The following is a 20,003-nucleotide window of genomic DNA, read 5'->3' on the forward strand; positions in this document are numbered from 1 at the left end:
CTATACAAGCAGTATTGGAACTAGCATTATCTAATGATATTGAAAATATTTTATGAGTTAATCCATATTTTTCTATAATTAAACATAATAATTGTGCGATGTTATGAGCATTATGTGATTCATGAAAAACTCTATAAGCTAACCATCTTTTTTTGGAGGTTTCAAGAGTTATCGATCAATGGCAAGTCACACCCATATACGAATGTGTTTGCCAATGATCACTCCAAATATCGGAACATAAAGAAACTTTATTATTTAATTTACTAAATTCATCAATTAAATTCTTTTTTTCTTGCTTTACTAATTTTTTAATTGTAAAAGTAAGTGTAGTCCTAGGAACAGTTTAGCACATGAATTAAGAGATTTTTTTACAAAAATCTTCAAATATGCATTTAGATCCAAAACTAAAAGAAAGATGTTCTACGAAAACTAATTTAACTAATGATTCTTTTAATTTATTATCCGAATATAAAAATAAACCATAATCAGTACTACTGCTAGTTGAAGAAAATCTTGATAATTGTATTTGAGAATGGTTGAGTCCATATTCTGTCAGGTGCTTCGTTTCTACATGTCGTTTCAACGACCCATAGTCGGCGTCGGCTTGGAATTTGTAGGAAGCATTGTAGTGTTTACATTTTGCACGCATTTCTCCCGATGGAAGAGTGATCTTCTCAAAATGTTTAGTAAAAATAGAAGACTTTAGAGGAGAAATTTCTCGAACCTTAGAAGTAATTGCATTGGTACTTCCTTGTGTTTTGGGTGTTAGATTCGGAAGGTGCTCGATCTTATCATCGATGGATTGAATGTTGGTGTCCTCCTCCCGCGGATTCACTATTTCCTTTCTCTTCTGAGCTCAAGATGATGCACCTCCACGGCCTCCTTACATTGTAATTGAAAATTGGAAACAAAAGTGTGTAGAAATGAAGACGAAAAAGTATAGAGAATACGAAATTGAGATTAAGAGTAGAGAAGATGTGTGTGAAAATGATAAAATGAGCTCTCTATTTATAGAGTTTGGATAGTAATGGACATTAAATCATAGTCATTGATCAAAAAACGGTCAAATGATCCTAACTGTTAAAAATAATATCCTAAAAAAATCTCCCACCCTTCCCTCAACGGCTAGGAACCCTACAGTTCCAACGGCTAGGAACCACCGGTCCAACGAGCAAAAAACAAAAAAAAAAAAAATCTAGTTGAAACGGTGGTTAACTGGCGGTCCGTCGGTTTTGCACTTAAGGAACCGAAACCGGCCCGTTGACCTAGTTACGGACCCGACCCGTTGACCTGGTTACGGACTCGGCCTGGGGTCAGGTCTAGTCTACACACAGACATATATAAACTCTATAGGAAATATTGTAGTTTAAGACTTCGTTCTTAACAAAGGATTTATTCCATGCTCAGAATTCTATCTAATCCCAAAATTAGAATTTCCAGTAGCATTTCTTCATAGTCGTTGATGACTGCACAAGAAGTCCATGAGGGGTGATAAAACAAGTAGGCAACAGAACAGTCAGAAAAGCAGAATTTAGACTCCTGGGTTTGACTGTTTAACAAGATTATTAGAATTTCAAGCTCACAAGTTAATAGTCAATCTAGGGTTTAATAAGATATGTAATATTACCACAGCCATATAACTACTAGAAATTGGCTAGAGAATTTCAATTTAAGTACAACATATGTAATATTACCTGAAAACCCCAAAATAGAGCATAAATATATCTTTGTACAACGTTAGGCTGAGTGCTTAGCAAAACAACTTGTTGGTAAATCCCATATCTAAAGGTTCCATCAACAATGTCAAAGCAAGAACTAGAATTGGAATCATTAACCCACATTTGTCTTTGTCCTTCATCAACATCACCACGACCACAATCTATCAAAGTTTTACAATTTAGAAACTGTGAAGTACAGGCCTCCTGCAGACACTGATTTACTCTCTGAAAAAAACAATGAGGAACAACTGTAAACATTTCATTCTGATAATGATTACCAATTGGTGATAGTCTACAGGAGGGGTTTAAATGCCCCTATAGAGCATAAGTTTATGCAATAATTTTTTTAAAAAAAGTGTTAAACTATGCAAAAATACAGGCTAATTAAGCAGCTAAATGATGCTAGTATAGCTGTAGAGAGATCATGGAGGCAAAGATTGGGATATTATCATTTTGGTTCAACCAACAAATTCCTATTCGAGAGTCTTTTTTTTTATAATGCTTAATATGTAGTGCCAAAAAAAACGTAAGTATGATTAAATAAATTGAGTTTTTATGTTATTTAGTTAATTCTTAATGTATCATAAAAATATTTATACTAAAGGGCTGGAATAATTAATATGTTAAGTAATAAATTAACGGATCCGGCCCAATTTGTTAGAAAACTCATCTTCCCTACCCTTTTAAATATATTCCTTTAAGAGAGAAATTTTAGGTTTTCCCTTGTATTTGTGCCGTCGCCCTTTCTCCCTCCCAACCCTTAGCAATCCTTGAGGAAATTGAGGAAGAACGTTGCCGGATTGCTTCATGTCGTTCCCCTATGTCTCATTAAGTATCTTTTCACACGCAAAATACCAAGGCAAGTTTTTTTAACATGTTTGTCTACACTATACGGGTCGTAGTATGAATGTTTTGAGGTTGGTTGCATGTCTTGATGTTAAAAAATATGTTTTTAAATCTTAGGAAGGTTTTGATGAAGTTTCAACAACTTTTTGATATAGACCATGTTGCTTGTGTTTATTTTTCATGCAAGATTTCTTTCTTGAAAGAATTGTAAAATTTAATTTCAACAAGATTTTATTTTCCATTGGGTAAGGGTAACATAGATTAAACTGTTGGATTAAAACTAGTTTAGCTAGCTTAATTAATTATTGCTGATTAAAAGATATGGTCTAATTTATTAACGGCAGAATCAATTAGAGGACATGTAAGTAATTAATGGTTAATTGGATTTATTTAATTAATAAATTTGTTAAATTAATTAGACTATGCAGTTAGCGTTTTGATCACTTGGAAGTTGATGAAGTTAAGGAATTAATTAATTAAATTAACAGTAGGGTTAATTGGGTTATTGTTAATACTTTAATTAGTTAATGCTGTGATACTTATTGATTCATTAGGTGATTAATTAATAGATGAATCAATTAAAATGGAATTTTTCATGGGATGAGTAAACTGAATTATTGGTAATATACTAAGCTAATGAATAACAAATCAAGAGCATTTAACCGATTGATTAATTAGTTAATTAATGACCTTATGGAATGCATAATTAATGAATTAATCTAACTATAGAGTGATTAAATTATTAAGTTGAATATGAGTTAATTAATAAGTATTAATTAAATCATAGATCAATTAAATGATTGATAGATCGTTGATCAGACAGTTGAGAATTTGCTACAAATTCATTTAAGAAAATTTAGACGATTACTAAAGAGGAAAAATAAATGATTAACTTATGTAGACTATTTATGGTTAGTAGGATTGATAATTAATTAACTGGCTAATTAATGACACTGATTAATTCATAAAGAGGAAAAATAAATGATTAACATATGTAGACTAATTATGGTTAGTAGGATTGATAATTAATTAACAGGCTAATTAATAATATTGATTAATTCATATTTACATATTAGTTATATTGGATTAATTGGTTAATTAAATTCTGATTAGTTAGTTAATGAACTCATTGAATTATTTTGACTAATGATTTAGAATTAATTATGTTAATACAAATCTAAATTATTGATTAGGTGAGGTAATCTTTATAATTAATCAACCAAGTGATAGGATTGATAATTGAATAACTAATTGATTAATTATAAGGCTATTAGGTGATTTGATTGATTTAATTACAGATTAATTAACTTTATAGATGAAATTAATTGATAGGTAGATTAAGTAATCCATTTGGTTGACTAATGAAATAGCTATCAATCAGTTAAGAAAATGGCTACAAACTCATTTAAGGAAATTAAGAAAATTATTAGTTAGAATGAGGATAAATTATTAATTTAATTTTTATTATTAGGATTATTTTAATGCTTAGATAGTCTCTGTACCATTAACTATTTCCTATGCTTAATTTAAGAAGATTCGCAATTTGTCATGTGTTTCTTTGATGATACCATGCAAACGAATGAAGGATAGTATGAGTTTTTGTGACAATGTGACGGGTAGGGGAATCCGGTTTAAGAAGGGTCCTGTGAACCTTACCAAAAACAAAAGAAGTATAATGCACCGGCTTAGGAAGGGCCTGGTGAATCTTACCTAAACAAAAAAGGTTTGGGAATCTAACTTAAGAAGGATCCGGTGAACCTTATCAACCTAGTACTATGGTATAATCAGCTTGTGAATGTATGTTAATTTTTTACTATAAAATATTTAAACTTGCTGAGTTTTTAGACTCACTAAATCCATATGGTGTAAGTAATAAGGAAACGGAGGGACTTGATTGATGAACTAACTCATACCTGGGAGTGCACACTCGACGGCCGTGTCCTTTTCTTTTTGATTTATGTTATTCCTTAGTTAGGGTTGTTTTCATAATAAAACTGTGAAAAGGGAAAAATGTGCCACATGATCTATTTTGTACCTAATAATATGTAGGACTTCATAGAGATCAAATTACTTAGTATATGTAGATGTTATTGAGCTCTTAATTTAAGTTTATTCGATTTTATGAAGTTTTTATATTTTAAAATTTGTTTAGTTGAAAGGTTGGTATTACATACTTGTTTGTTCATTTTGAAACCTTTGTTTATTTACAAATTTGATAAGAGCTTTATTGATAGGCATGGTTCACAAGCTTTGTTGGCGAGCAGTGTTCATGAACAATGTTTATGAACAGTATAATATATATTCAAGTTTGTTCATTTACTTTAAGTTATTCAAGTTTGTACCTTTAATTAACCTTGTGCATGTTCAACAGACATAAACAAGCCCTTACCAATCAAGAATGCTAATAAATGTTTGGTTCATTTACAACCCTAGCTTTGCTACTTTAGATGTCTTTGCTGATCATTTTGATAGTATCAACTCGACATGCAAGCCACTTAACAGAACCTAGCTCGAACAACTTATTAAATTAAATGAATAAGTTTGAACACATATGTATTTAACTTGTTAATATTCGTAAATAAAGATTGTAAACTGTCAATTCATGAACAATGCCCACGAATAAATGTTGTGAATCATGTTTATTAACAAAGCTCTTATAAAAAATATAAATAAATAAATAAAATTTGAATATAAGTTCATTAACCAACCAAACAATCTTAAAAATTTAAAAGTTTTAAACAATCAAATAGGGTTGAATTAAGAGTTTAATAATATCTAAATGAACTAAGCTCAAGTTCAAAAAAGAGAAACAAAGTGAGCTTGGCTTGAACTTTTCAACAACTTGGTTTATTTTGAGCTCAAGTTGATCTAGCTCGGTTGCCTTATCAAACAAACCTAAACAACTTGGTTTAGCTTAGCTCGTTTACTTCATTAACAAGCACTAACACTTTTGCGTTGTCACCCTACCATTGTTTGGTACAAGCAGTATTTTTTTTAATGTTAATAATATATATAAAAGAGAAAAGATGAAAAAGATATATCTCAAAATTATCTTTTCTATCAAATACACTAGTATTTATATACATAAGACTCCCTATAATTATGCCTATCATATTGCTAATTACAATCAATCACAATCAAACTAATCAATCACAATCCCTATAATTAAGCTACCATATTCAACACTCTCCCTCAAGCTAGAGCATATATGCCAATTATATCCAACTTGTCACAAAGTCCGGAGAATCATTTTTCTCCTAATGCTTTAGTGAAGACACAACTTAGTTGGATGACGATGTGAATGAAGTAGCAATTTTCTAGCTCATTGCACACTCGCAAATAAAGTGGCGGTCAACCTTAATTTGTTTAGCCCTCTCATGAAAAATTAGGTTACTCGTAATGTGAATAACCGCAATACATAGGTAGTGGTTCATTATAGGCGAATCATAATTCTTCAAGCAAATTCTTTAGCCATAATATCTCAGTTACTGTGTGAACGATGACTCTGTACTCAGCTTAGATAGTCGACCTAGCAACAGTAGTTTGTTTCTTACTTCGTCATATTACTAGATTTCTCCCTACATAAGTGCAATATCCAGAAGTGAACTGCCTGTTGATCCTTGATTCAGCATAGTTGACATCAAAATATACTTCGATCTTTAGGTGCCCATTTCTCTTAAATGACAACCCTTTCCTTGGAGATTTCTTGATGTACTTAAGAATCCCGATTGCAACATCCTATTGAACTTGCCTAGGCTTATCCATAACATGACTGACTTGCAAAGGAGATGTCAGGTCTCGTCCCAATAAGCTGTCTATATTTTGCCTTATCCTCAAAGAATATTCAAGTATCATCCCAAACACTTGGATTGATAACAACCGGCTTCGTTCCAAATAATCCAGTTTCTTTGAGTAAATATGTAGCATACTTCCGTTGGCATAATGTAACTCCATACTTATTGTGAGCAATTTCAATTCCCAATAAATACTTAGGACACCCCATATCCTTAGTAACAAGTATTGTTGCAAATACTTCTTAGTTTCGTCAATCCCACGTATATCATTGCCAAATATTAGGATGTCATCAACATAAACGATAAGAATGATAATCTCATTCATGTTATGTCGTACAAACACAGAATGATCAGATTTACACTGCCTGAAACCAACAACTCTGATTATATTACTGAATTTATCCAACCAAGCTCTGGGGCTTTGTTTAAGGCCATAAATAGCCTCTTTAAGTTTGCAGACCATAGAAGCATTCTCCCCTGAGTAACATACCCTGGAGGTTGCTCTATAAAAATGGTCTCGTGCAAATCGCCATAAAGGGATGCATTTTTCACATCTAGCTAAAACATTGACCAAGATTGATTGACAGCCAAGAACAGAACTCTAATATAATTCAAACGGGCAGTAGGAGAGAACGTCTCAAAATAGTCAACACCATAAGTTTATGTAAATCATTTGGCTACCAGACGAGCTTTGTATCAATACTGTCAAATCTATAGTTCAGAGTAAACACCCAATGACATGCAACAATAACAGCAGACGATGGTGCAATTACTAGCTCCCAAGTACCGAGAGAGATAAGAGTGGACATTTCTTCATCCATTGCAGTCTACCAAGCAGAGTGTTAATAAGCCTTAGAGTAGAAAGTCGGAACTTCTGTAGTTAAGAGAGAAACAACAAAAACGCGGAAAGCAGGACCAAGGTAATCATATGAAATATAGTTAGATAAAGGATAGGTAGCAAGAATGAATACGTTTATGAAGGGCAATGGACAGATCAATATCGGAGGATCTAGGAGCACCAGGCGTGGAACATGAGACAGATTCTGGCCGAGAATGCCTCGTATACACCAACAATGGTTTGGGAGACGGAGCATCTAGTGGGAGACATAGATGGTGGGGTAATGGAGGAGAAGTTGATGTATCAGATGACTAAGCAAGATGGGGAAAAGTATGGTTGTGACTCAAAAAACGTAACATCAGTACATATGTAATTGCATTTTGTGGGCGATCAAAATAACGATATCCTTTCTGTGTACTAGAGTATCCAAGCAAGATGTATTTAATAGAGCGAGGAGACAATTTATCCAAGTTAGGAGTAAAATCATGAACAAAACAAACACAATTAAATATGCGAGAAGGCACAGAGAAAATAGGTTTTTCAGGATGAAGACATGAGAATGGGATATCCCCATGTAGCACATTAGACGACATCCTATTTATGAGGAAGTAAGCTATGAGAACAGCATCACCCCACAAATACTTAAGGACATGCATGTAACATAGAAGTCTACAAGCTACGTTTAAAATATGACGGAGTTTGCATTCAATAACCCCATTATGTTGGGAAGTATACGAGCAAGACATTTGATGACTTATGCATTATGCCATGAGAATCACATAATGTAGAAATAGTTTTCTGAGTAAACTCAAGTGCATTATCAGTACAGAGAGTGCGCAAGTCAACAAAATATTGGATTTTTATTTCATTATAAAATGATTCTAGTATATTAGGAATCTCACTTCTATTTTTGAGTAGATATAACCATGTCATGCGAGAATAATCATCAACAAAAATTATAAAATACTGAAAGCCCCCTCTAGACTCAACTCTACTAGGTCCCCAAACATCACAATGAACAAGTTTAAAAGCAAAAGAACTACGTTTATCAACTCTAGAAGGAAAAGATGTACGATGATGTTTGTCAAACTCACCGGACACACTATAAATCAGTGGACTGAATAGGAACAAAATTTTTAAGAGAGGAAGGAGAAGGATAACCTAGACGACAATGTTATTGAAGAAACAATTGCTGCGAGTGCACGGGAACATGTAGGTATGATAGAATCCAGATAGTATAGGTTATCATGCACATTTCCTCCACCAATTATCCTCTTTGTTTGCAGGTCCTGAAAAATATAATAGGATGGATAAAAGATACAGAACAGCTGTAAATTTATTTTGAGTTAGTTTATGGAGAGTAAACTAACAGGAAATTTAAGTGTGAAAGAACATTATCAAGAGTGATATTTGTAGTGGGTCTGACAACACCTATTCTCATAATTGGAGAATAGATATCATTGGCTAAACGGACAGGAGATAAAACTGAGGAAACAAAAAAGAGATGACAAACTTGTTGCTAGTAATATGGGCAGAAGCACTGGAATCCAACATCCAAGACTTATTATGAGATATAGCAAACACACCTATAGAGGATGAGACAACAATGACAGAAGGAATGCTAGCAGAAGAATGAAGCAATTTCTCATAGTCAATACGAGAAATAGAGACCATAACATCATTTAGTGATGATTCGATAGATGTACTATTAGCCAATCAAGCTTACCAAACTTCGCCTAACACTTCTCGAAGGCATGGTTGGAACGTCCACGGTGAACACATGAACGACCACCCCTAGTGGCATCAGATTCACGACCCCGACTGCGACCACTGTTACAGCCCTGAGAGGACCCCAAACCACGAGTAGCCACAGCCGAAGTATCGAAAGATGGGGAAGAACCGATGTCAGAACGACTTGTGGTCACACAAAAAAGTCGAGACAGAGCATTCAATAACGTCGGAATGCTATCACTTGCCAACAGATTATCCCTAACCGATCATAGAGTGGAATCTAAACTGGATAGGAGCTTTGTGACCAAGAATTCTTTCCACTGATTCTTTCGAGTCTGAGCGTCACAAGAGAGAGAATGGTATATGAGAATTTAATCGACATCCCCATAAGAGTAGCAAAGTAGTTACTAACAGACTGACCATCTTAGCGAAAGAGCAAAGGGTTTTTCATATAATTCGAAAACACAAGAAACATTCTTGTCATTAGAATACATGCCCCGTAAGGCATCCCACATCTCTTTGTCAGTTTTCACGAACATAACATTAGCGCTCAAAGACTCCTCCATGCTGTTGAGGAGCCAAGCCTTAACAGAATCGTCTGAAACCTAATATGAATATTTTGAATCTTTAAGGCTAGTAGGGGCTAGACAGAATATGTTCCTTCTTCTTGTGAGACCCCGAGAATAGTTCAAACGAACAAGACCACAAGAGATAGTTGGTCTCATTTAGTTTAATAGTGGTAGCCAAATTGGGTTTAGAATCTGAAGACTTCATCACAGGAGAAATTCAGGGATAGAAATCTAAGTAATAGTAGATTAGAACAGTGTCGGTTGATCCCCTCCTACAATCCAGCAACACTTGAGATCTAGTAGTCGGTTGAATAAAAAAAAAAAAATCCAATTTGCTGCTTACTCCAACTGCGTGAGATCTAGTAGATGAGATGAGGCCGAAAGGAGAGGATTGGTAGTGGCGCAACAACAGGCGGCATAGCAGTATTAGAGTTTCTAGTAGTGGCGGCAGGAAAAAAAATTAGGTCAGAGAAGAATTAAATTTGCTCTGATACCATGAAGAAGAGAAAAGATGAAAAAGATATATCTCAAAATTATCTTTTCTATTAAATGCAACAGTATTTATATACATAAGTCTCCCTATAAGTATGTCTATCATATTGCTAATTACAACCAAACTAATTAATCACAATCCCTATAAGTAAGCTACCATATTCAACAATATATTCATTTTCAATTTCTTCAAATGGAATATACAAAATTAATGTTGCTATCTAGGAAAAATAAGAGGTGTACCTAGACCCCACCAAAATTAAGAAGTCAAATGAAGAAGTTGAAAGAGAAGACATAAATTGGCATCAAACACAATAAAGATGATAGAGCAAAATGGTTGTTGCTCATAAATACTACTAGTAGTTAAGAGCACATCATAGGTAAAAAAAAAAACTATAGTTTAAAATATTCATTTTGTGCCAATCAGCATGGCGAAAACAAGCGAAAAGCCATTGAAAAGACCAACAACCGAAATGCCATTGAAACATTTTTACTACCCTTGATCAATGCATTCACTCCTTCGTGACTCCCAATCTAGTTTCTTCATCCGCAAATGATGGTGGCAGCCCATGAATGCAACAATTTTTTCCTCCTTTATGAGTACAACAACAACAACAACAAAATCCACGATTATTTCCTCCTTTCCTCCTAAATTGCTCTTTCACGATTGATAGTGCAGTGAGCAACAAATGCATTTGGCGACTACAATGATTTCTTGCTCCATTTGTGAGCTGCGACAAGAATAGCCACTGTGATTCTCTCATCCATTTGTCTAGATTTGTTCTTCTACAAGTGATGGCTCAGGTTTTGGACTTTGACTTCACAATTATAGAGGCACCCAACTAGGTTTTTGAAGCTAGGTGTCTTCCTCTTCTCCTGAATCTTCTTTATCTTCTCCTCTCTTCCTTCTCTTTGGTGCCTCCAATATAGTGTGTTAGCATGTGTGACATGACACAATATAGTCTCGTTCCAATTAGGGATAAAAAAACCCGGCTTGAAACAAGATTCCAAACCTTGACTTAAAGTAACATAGCTGCTTAAACAACAATTCGACAGCTTAATAGACTCATTTGTAAAGTCTGCATTATCACAATTCTCAGTGGAAGAAATCAAGAGAGTTACACATGAACTGGAACAAAATATTATAAAAAAGGAGGAGCATAAGAGGAGATAATGATTCCTGAACTTCATCGTTGCACCACTAAAGAATATGAGATGATCCAATGGCACAAAAGAAACAACATAAACTAAAGATGTCACTAGTGACATCAAGTAGTGTCATTATTCAATTTAAGTGGTAAAAATGTTAGAAATTGTTATACTTGGGATAGGTGAGTTTCCAAATGCATTGAACCACCCTTCAATGGCTATAATTGTAATGTGTCAACTACGATGATATAGTTGTAACCAATAATATACAAGTAAACTTTTACACTTATATTCAACACAAGTGTTTTCTGATAAATGAACACATGGATGCTATAGTTTTGTTTACACATTATTATTTGACATAGTAACTCCAGATAGTGTTGTGTTTTATATATTATTTTATTTAATACTCTTCACTACTACACCACTACAGATATATTATTGTTAATAGAGTTATCTATGTTCAGTTAGATTGATCCTAGGCAGGGAATAACAAAAAAAAAACTGTCAAAGAACTCTAGCTGAAAATTAAAATACAGTAGGGTATAAAGAAGATTCAAAATATTAGATTGCAGCTTGAATGACAACTTAAGGCCAAGATTTATAAACTACTAGTTAGAAGAGAACTCAAGGAAATTAAGAATTAAAATAAAACAATTTAGCAATTATTTCACAAAAAATCTAAATACAAAAGATAAATAATACTTTAATTGATCCCTTAGGTTATGAAAAACACTACTGACAAAACAATTGGCATGATTGCTTGATAGAAAATGCTGATAAATTCATAACATCCTTGGAAAGCATGATGATTTACATATTATTCTTCCATTCATAGATTACCACTCATCAATTATTCAAAAAGAACTTAGTAAAACAAGCATATACCATGACTAACTTTTTGATTAGTCAAAGGATGATAGAAACAACAAAGAAACCAAAAACTTTGTAAGTGTAAGCAATTCATAATGTCAGAGAAAGAGTAATTTATTTTACAAATACCATAGAGAAATTTTTTGCCACTAAGTTATGTTAATAATTTAGAAAACTAAAATTATTTTGTGATTTTTTTTAAAAAAAATGCTGCCAATGCTAACGGAGAGACCTTATTTGGTGTAATTTTCTAGGAACAAGGTAGTTTTTGTATATACTATAAATTATAAGACTATGTTTGTGTCATTTCCATGACACAATTAAGAAAAAAAATGTAAGGTCCGACTTTATTTTTTTTAAAAAAGAAAAAGTCAAGGGGAAACATGATAATAAACTCTTAATTTTATTTAAGGGGCTAAATTGCTATTAACCAACTAATGGACTCATGGGCTCGACCCAATTGGTAAAGAATGGACGCAACCCTAGGGTTTAGTTCTTATAAGAGGAGCGGTAGAAATAAAAAAAAAGGAGAGGGAGGGGTCTCGGCGGAAGAAAAGAAAGGGAGAGGGAGAGGTCTCGGCGAAAAAAAAGAAAGGGAGAAGGAGAGATCTCAGCTTCGACTTTGGAAGGAAGAACGAGGCCAAAGGGATGCCCCATCGTTGCTCCTCGTTGTCACCTGCGCCAACACCAAGCCTCCAAGCACAAAGGCACCTCTTAAACCCTTTTCTTTTTACTCCTTTGAATATGTATATGCAGTAGGTTTTCGATCTTCTTTCTACTCCTTTGAATCTGTGTATGCAGCAGGTTTCTAACCTTTCTTTCTACGCCTTTGAATCTGTATACACAGCAGTTTTTCGACTTTTCTTTCTACTCCTTTGAATCTATATATACCGCAGTTTTTCGACTTTTCTTCCCACGCCTTTGAACCTGTATATGCAGCAGATTTTTGAGAGATTTCTGGTTATATGCAGCAAATTTTCGAGGGGGATTTGAGGGCTAAGAGCAGCAGGTTTTTCAGAGATTTCTGGGTTATACACAGCAAGTTTTCGAGGGGGATTTGAGGGTTAAGAGCAACAGGTTTTTCGAGGGGGATTTGAGGGCTAAGAGCAGCAAATTTTTGAGGGGTATTTAGGGTATGTGCAGCAACTTTTTGAAAGGGAATTGGGAGCTACAAGCAGCAGATTTTTGAAGAATTACTTGGGCTATTTGCGACAAGGTTTGAGAAGTTGTCGAAGGGTGAGTAGCAGATTTTAATGGATGGTTGGTCACTTGATGTTCGAGGAAGTCTAAGAGTGTAGATGTTTATTTTGCTTTAAGTAGTTAATGATGTTCATATTTATTGAGCTTTACGTAGTTAGTGATATGCATGCTTATTTGAGCCTCATGTAGATTAATTGTATGAATGTTTAATTAGCTTTATGTAGTAAATGATAATCATGCTTATTTAGATTTACTTAGTTAATGATATCCATGCTTATCGAGCTCATATAATTAATGGTATGATTGTTTAATTAGCTTTATATAGTAAATGATAATCATGCTTATTTAGCTTTATTTAGTTGGTGATATCCATGTTTATCGAACTCATGTAGTTAATGATATACATGTTTATATGAGCCTTATTTAAATGAATGGTATGAATGTTTATTTACAACAACAACAACCAAGCCTGTAAAATACCGGAAAATGGCGAATAATGATAAGAGAATTTTCCAGAATTTTTAAAAAAATTTCGAGAATTTTTCGGAGCTCGTATGGACTAGTTAGCGGGGGTAAAAACGGGGTCCGGAAAAGCCTGTTTAGGTTACCTAATTTAAGCGAGGAAAAGTTTCATTTTTTTCCTTTTTCTTTTCTTTTTCTTTATTTTTCTTTTTCTCCTCCTCTCCCGTTGCCGTGCCCCAAACCTCCCGCGCGCCTTCTCTTCTCCTCCCGATCTCCTGCCCTAACCACTCACCTCCTCCAAATCGTCGCGACGCCTCGCCTTTGCCGCTGCGTACAAGACCTCTCGGAGTCGGAGAATGGAAGCCTCGAGCCGATTTCTCCTCTTCTCCTCTGTGCGGCGCCGAAGCTTCTTCCCTTCCTCTCGGCGTCGAACACCTCTTCGGCTCTTCCACCCGACGACACTAGGGAACAGAGAGCGGGCGACTGAGCATCTCCTCTTTCCCCATCGCGATCTTCTTCTTTCCCCTATTGCGCCGATCAAGGCGACTGGCATCGCGTCGACGCTGTGAGAGCCATCGCCGGCCTCCTCTCCTTCTTGCTTTACCGGTTGCCACAGCCGACCGCCATCTTGCGCCTCCAATTGTTGTCGCCGGCCACTAGGTCTGACCCACCACAGACCCCTCCTCCTCAGCCCTAGCACCAGTTGGCAGTGAGCCCTAACTGTGGTCGCAGGATTCTGCCGAGCCGAGGTTCTCCCTTTTCCTCTCTTCGCCGGCGCTGACCTAGGGCTTCTGTGTGGTGTGAAACTTCAGTGTGGCTCTTCATTGGTCTTGGATGCCGGAAAATTGTGTTTGCTAAGGGCCATCAGTAGACACTTAGGGGTAAGCTTGGATTCGATCTCTTGTTGTCTGATCATTGTAGCTCCACTAGAATTCTTATGCTGGCCGGAATACTTGCAGGTGTTGGCGATACGGACAGAACTTAGAGAGCAGTGAGAGGTAAGGTGCTCAGGTTGTTCTGGAAATTTGGTTGTTGTTTGGATGTCGATTTCTTGAGTTTCATTTTGATCCAGACAGTGCATTGCAGGGCGTTTCTTGATTTCCAACAGCTACCTCTGTCCCGACAGCAAGTTGTCTTTGCTATGGATTTGTTGGGCTATGGATTAAGGTAAGAAGTAGGGAAATTGGTTTGTATTGTTGATGAATTAGGTATGGATTGAATTGGAGATGATATGGATTACTAGATGGTTAGGATATCACTAGTGGATTCATGATTAGTGTGATTGAATGGTTAAATGTAGGTTTTGATCTTAGATGTAGATCATGGTTGGATTGATTATAAAATGTGGAGTGTCTTGGAAAGATTAAAGGATTCGTGGATGATTTGATTAGGGTTTTCCCTAATTAGGTTGAGTTGAGATTTAGCTAATTGTTGCAAATGTAATTTAGCTAAATTATAATCATGTGATTTGCAGGACTTTGATTCGAGACGAGTATCTCGATTGTCGGATTAGACCATTTCGATTGGAGGCGGGTACTTTGACTTATGTCTTTTGATATGCATAATAATGTGTTTAACATATAGCAATGATTGTGTTTCTTCCATTTGTTTCGGTTGGTCACTACATGATCTATTACATGTTTGTTTGTTTACTTATTATGCACTGCATGTTATTATTTACCTGATCATTCATGTTTTTAGGTAGTGACACAACCATATGATACATTATGTTCAGGACCTAGGGTTTATTTGATACCCTATCTGTTTGTGTACCTTCCATCTGATACATTGACTTGTGGTACACCTTTTATTTATGTATGGATCTTGCTATGCTATTTATGATATTGTCATGTTTAGTGTCATGCATCATCTTGCATGATCGCGTCGCGATTATCCGCCCATTATTGTTGAGCGATCACCGCTATACGTATTCGCACACACCACCACCGGGTTAGTGGTATATCAAACAATGTGTGGCGCTCATTGCTTCTGGCTGTCCGGTGACTCAGGTAGCCGCAGACAGCCCGCCTGTTTCGCCTGGTTTAGTGTAGTAGCCAGAGCCTGTGAGGGCTGACTTTGTTGCCCGCTGGTCCGCCATGGGTAGCGACTCACGGTGGCAGAGAGTCCTCCCCGCCATCGTGTACCGGGAGCATCGCGCCCCCATTTATTATTTCGGTAGAGTACGTGCGTACTCGACAAGATTCCATCCACTCCACCATCGTGAAGTGATGTCGAGTGCACGGTTGTCACACCCACCCCTGACTCACCATCACTGAGATATGATCGCGCCGGGTGACCATTATCGCATCATACGACGACGATTTATTGTTCGTGTTCACGATTTATCAGATTTATACGAATGCATACGATCATACGACATGTGATTACGACACCCCTCGGTTTCGACGCTACCTTTATACCTCGTCCCGTTAGATGCTTTTCCTATTTTGTTTCAACAGATTTATTCTTCAGATTCGTGAGACCGATGCACGATTAGTGTTGTCTCGTTATTTACTTTATTACGATATCGCTGTTACTCACGAAGGCTGACTCACCCCGCTCCGCTGTTATTTTCAAGTCGATGTCAGAGGCGGCCGCATTAGTCCCCACCGCACGAAAAGTTCTCTGCAGACCACGAGTTGTTATTTTAGTGTTCTCTATCGGACTATGTCTTAGTCTTGTATTGGTTTTACTTATGGATCTTGTATGGATTCTTATCGTAAATGGATTTTGGTATGATTTGGTTTTGTTCTACTACATGCCTGCCTGGACGACAGAAGAGGTGAGTTCGTCGGATCTGTGTTTTATGAGTGTAGTGGAGTAGGAAAAATCGGATTTGAGCTTTACGAGTGTAGTTGAGTAGGGTTGTTTTCGAGTCATGGTATTACTGATTTGTTTATTTCTTATTAAACTGCGTGGAATGCCTGTGTGTTGTATTTTATTATCGTTGTTATTCCAGCCGCATGTGGCTGAGGTATATGGATATATAGAAACTTTCAGATTGTCCGCCGTACAGGGGAGATGCTACCGAAATTTCTTCGGACAGGGACTCCTCCGGGGCGTGACAAAGCCTTTTCCCACTAGGTGGGTCGGCTGTATGAATCCTTTTACGCCATTGAGCTCTATCTCCTATTATATCATCATCTATATTCAAATAAATTTTATCTTGTTTTATTGTTGCTAACCAAGTTTTTTTTGGTCTTTCTCTTCCTCGTTTGATATGTATGTTTATCATAGTTTCACATCACCTAACTGGAGCATTTATTGGTCGTCTAAGTACATGTCCGTACCATCTTAAACGTGTTTCTCGGAGTTTTTCCTCAATAGATGCAACTCCGACTTTCCCTCTAATGCTCTCATTTCTTATTTTGTCCATCCTCGTATGTCCACACATCCACCTTAACATCCTCATCTCTGCAACTCTCATCTTCTGCTCATGTGCTCGAGTTATAGCCAACATTGAATTCCATATAATATCTCAGGTCTAATCGATATTTTATAGAACTTCTATTAAAATTTTAAAAGTAGTTTACGATCACAAAGAACACCTTTTTGTATTGCATTTTAATTATCATATTTGTATTATATGTAAGACATCTTTCAATTCCTTCATGCTTTTACAAAAATAATTCTAAATATTTAAATCCCTCGGTTATAGACAACTCATCATATCTAATATTGCTAAACTTAAATTTTAAATATTTTATTTTTTACTCTACTAAACCTAAAATTGTTCACTTCCTGTGTTTTTCATTAAGATTCGAGTTTAGTATTACTTCTTTATGATTTCATCTACTAAAACAATATCATTTATAAACAACATATACTATCATATCTTGTTTTGGATACGTCCAATGAGTTCATCCATGATTAATGCAAAAAGATAGACTTTGAGTTGACCTTTAATATAATCTTATCTTATGGGAAACACTTCGGTTAATGCGTTTGAAGTCTTCACTCTTATTATTATATTCTCATATATATCTTTAATTGTTTCAATATATGCTACGCTAACACCTTTATTTTCTCAATTTTTTATATAATTTCGCTTGGGGACTCTATCATAAACTTTTTCTAGATTGATGAATACCATGTGTAAGTTTTGTTTCTGTTCCCGATATGTTTCAATTAGTTACCTCAGATGTATAACTTCTATCATTGACCTTCTGGGTATGAATTCAAATTGATTTTTAGTTATGGTGGTCTCCTTTCTTAATATTTTGCTATTACTTTTATCAAAGTTTCATAGTATGATTCTTAATTTGCACAATTATGTTTGCACAATTTTGTACGTCTCCCTTATTCTTATATAAGGGAACTAGAGTACTTATTCTCCATTGATCAGGCATTTTTTTCGTTTTCAATATCATGTTAAATAATTTTGTAAGTCATTCAATACCTTGTTTCCCTAGGCATTTCCATACTTCTATCGGAATATCATCTGGTCCAACGGCTTTTCCATTGTGCATCTCATTTAAAGTTTGTTTTACTTCTGAAGTTTAAATTCTACGATAAAAATTTAAATTTCTATGCTCATTTGACTTACTTAAATTACCTAAGTTAAGTTGATCACCTAAACCTTCATTAAAAAGTTGATGAAAATTCCTCTTCCACCGCTCTTTTATTTCTCCATCGTTTACTAATACCCTATTACATTCATCTTTAATACATTTTCTTTGGCTAAGATCTCTTGTTTTCCTTTCTCTCACTTTAGCTATTTTATAAATGTCTCTTTCCCCTTCTTTTGTATCCAATTTTTTATATAACCATTCAAAAGTTTTATTTTTTTCTTCACTCACTACTTTCTTAGCTTCTTTCTTAGCTATTGTATATTTTTTTAAGTTTTCCTCATTCTTACAAATATATAATTTCTTATAAGCTATTCGTTTTTCCTTCACTTTCTCTTGTACTTTCTCATTCCACCACCAAGATTCTTTACTTAGTGGTGCATGTCCCTTTGACTCACCGAGTACACTCTTAGCTATTATTTTTAATTTTGATACCATCTTATCCCATGTTGTATTAGAGTCATCGTATATTTCACCTAATGCTTGTACTTCTACCTTCTCCTTAAATATATTTTGCTTCCCATCCTTTAACTTCCACCACTTAATTCTAGGAATTATATATATTTTCTTTCTATTGATACTATGTTTGAGGCGTATATCCAACACTACTACCCTATGTTGGGTAGTTAAGTTTTCTCCAGGGATGACTTTGCAATCTTTACAAATCTTTCATCCTCTTCCAAAAAAAAAGTCAATTTGTGATTTATTATTCTCATTTTGAACGCGACTAAGTGTTCTTCTCTTTTCTTAAAACAACGATTAGCTAATATAAGATCATATGCTATCGCAAAATCTAATATAGTTTTCCCTTCCTCATTCTTCGTTCCAAACCCATAACTCCCATGTACTCTCTCATATTTCTCATTTTTTACTCCGACATGCCCATTTAGATCACCTCCTATTAAAATCATTTCATTTGGTGGAATATTTTGTAATATTTCATCTAAGTCCTCCCAAAACCTTGATTTGGTAGCTTCATCTAATCCTACTTGTGGTGCATATACGCTAATTATGTTCATAGTTTCTTTCGCCACTATTATCTTAAGGGCTATAATTCTATCCCCTTTTCTAACTACTCCTACAACTTCATCCTTAAACAAACTATCTACAATAATACTCACTCCATTTCTTGTTTTACTCTTTCCAGTGTACCATAACTTAAAACCCGAGTTCTCTATCAGCTTTGCCTTCTCTTCTGTCCATTTTGTCTCTTGTACACACAAAATACTAATTCTTCTCCTAATCATCATATGTACTACCTCCATTGATTTACCAGTGAGAGTTCCTATGTTCCATGTTCCAAATCTTAGATTATTAGTTTTCCTATCATATTTGTCCTTATCCAACCTATGGTGTGAGAACTCTTACCTATTTAACACTACACCCAAGTTCTCATGGAGATGTAGCGGTCCTTGCTGAGACGTTACAGTCGGACCCTGTAACGCGAACTTTTGCATATTTATCACTGTACCCGAATTCTGGAGATGTAGCGATCATTGCCGAGACGTTACAGTCGGACCCTGCAACGCGTTCCTTCCGGGGAACAACCTAGCATTAGCACAATAGTTTAATGGATTCATTCATTGAATATTTGTCATAGTTTGACACTGGCCGACAACCTAACGCAACCCTCCTCCTTTATCCGGGCTTGGGGCCGGCCATAACCGGTCATCATGGGCGGAGTTGAATGTTTATTTAATGATGAAAAAAATGAAAAATGACAATGATGATGAGAATTAATGGAAATTTTATGAGGGTCAAGG

General features: G+C 35.4%; 1 protein-coding gene across 8 annotated transcripts in view; it reads right to left on the bottom strand.

Moving 5' to 3' along the window:
• Positions 1-20,003, bottom strand: part of LOC121984270 (probable cyclic nucleotide-gated ion channel 20, chloroplastic) — a 173,018-nt gene that overhangs the window by 24,918 nt on the left and 128,097 nt on the right. For all 8 annotated transcript variants that reach the window (XR_006112837.1, XR_006112838.1, XM_042537159.1 and 5 more), the window contains one exon: positions 1,695-1,943. Coding sequence is in view for 6 of the 8 variants with exons in the window: in XM_042537159.1 (XP_042393093.1) it covers positions 1,695-1,943 (249 nt within the window). In the remaining 2 variants the exon portion in view is untranslated. The remainder of the gene's footprint in view (positions 1-1,694; positions 1,944-20,003) is intronic.

This window comes from Zingiber officinale, chromosome 1B, assembly GCF_018446385.1.
Source record: "Zingiber officinale cultivar Zhangliang chromosome 1B, Zo_v1.1, whole genome shotgun sequence".
NCBI lineage: Eukaryota > Viridiplantae > Streptophyta > Magnoliopsida > Zingiberales > Zingiberaceae > Zingiber > Zingiber officinale.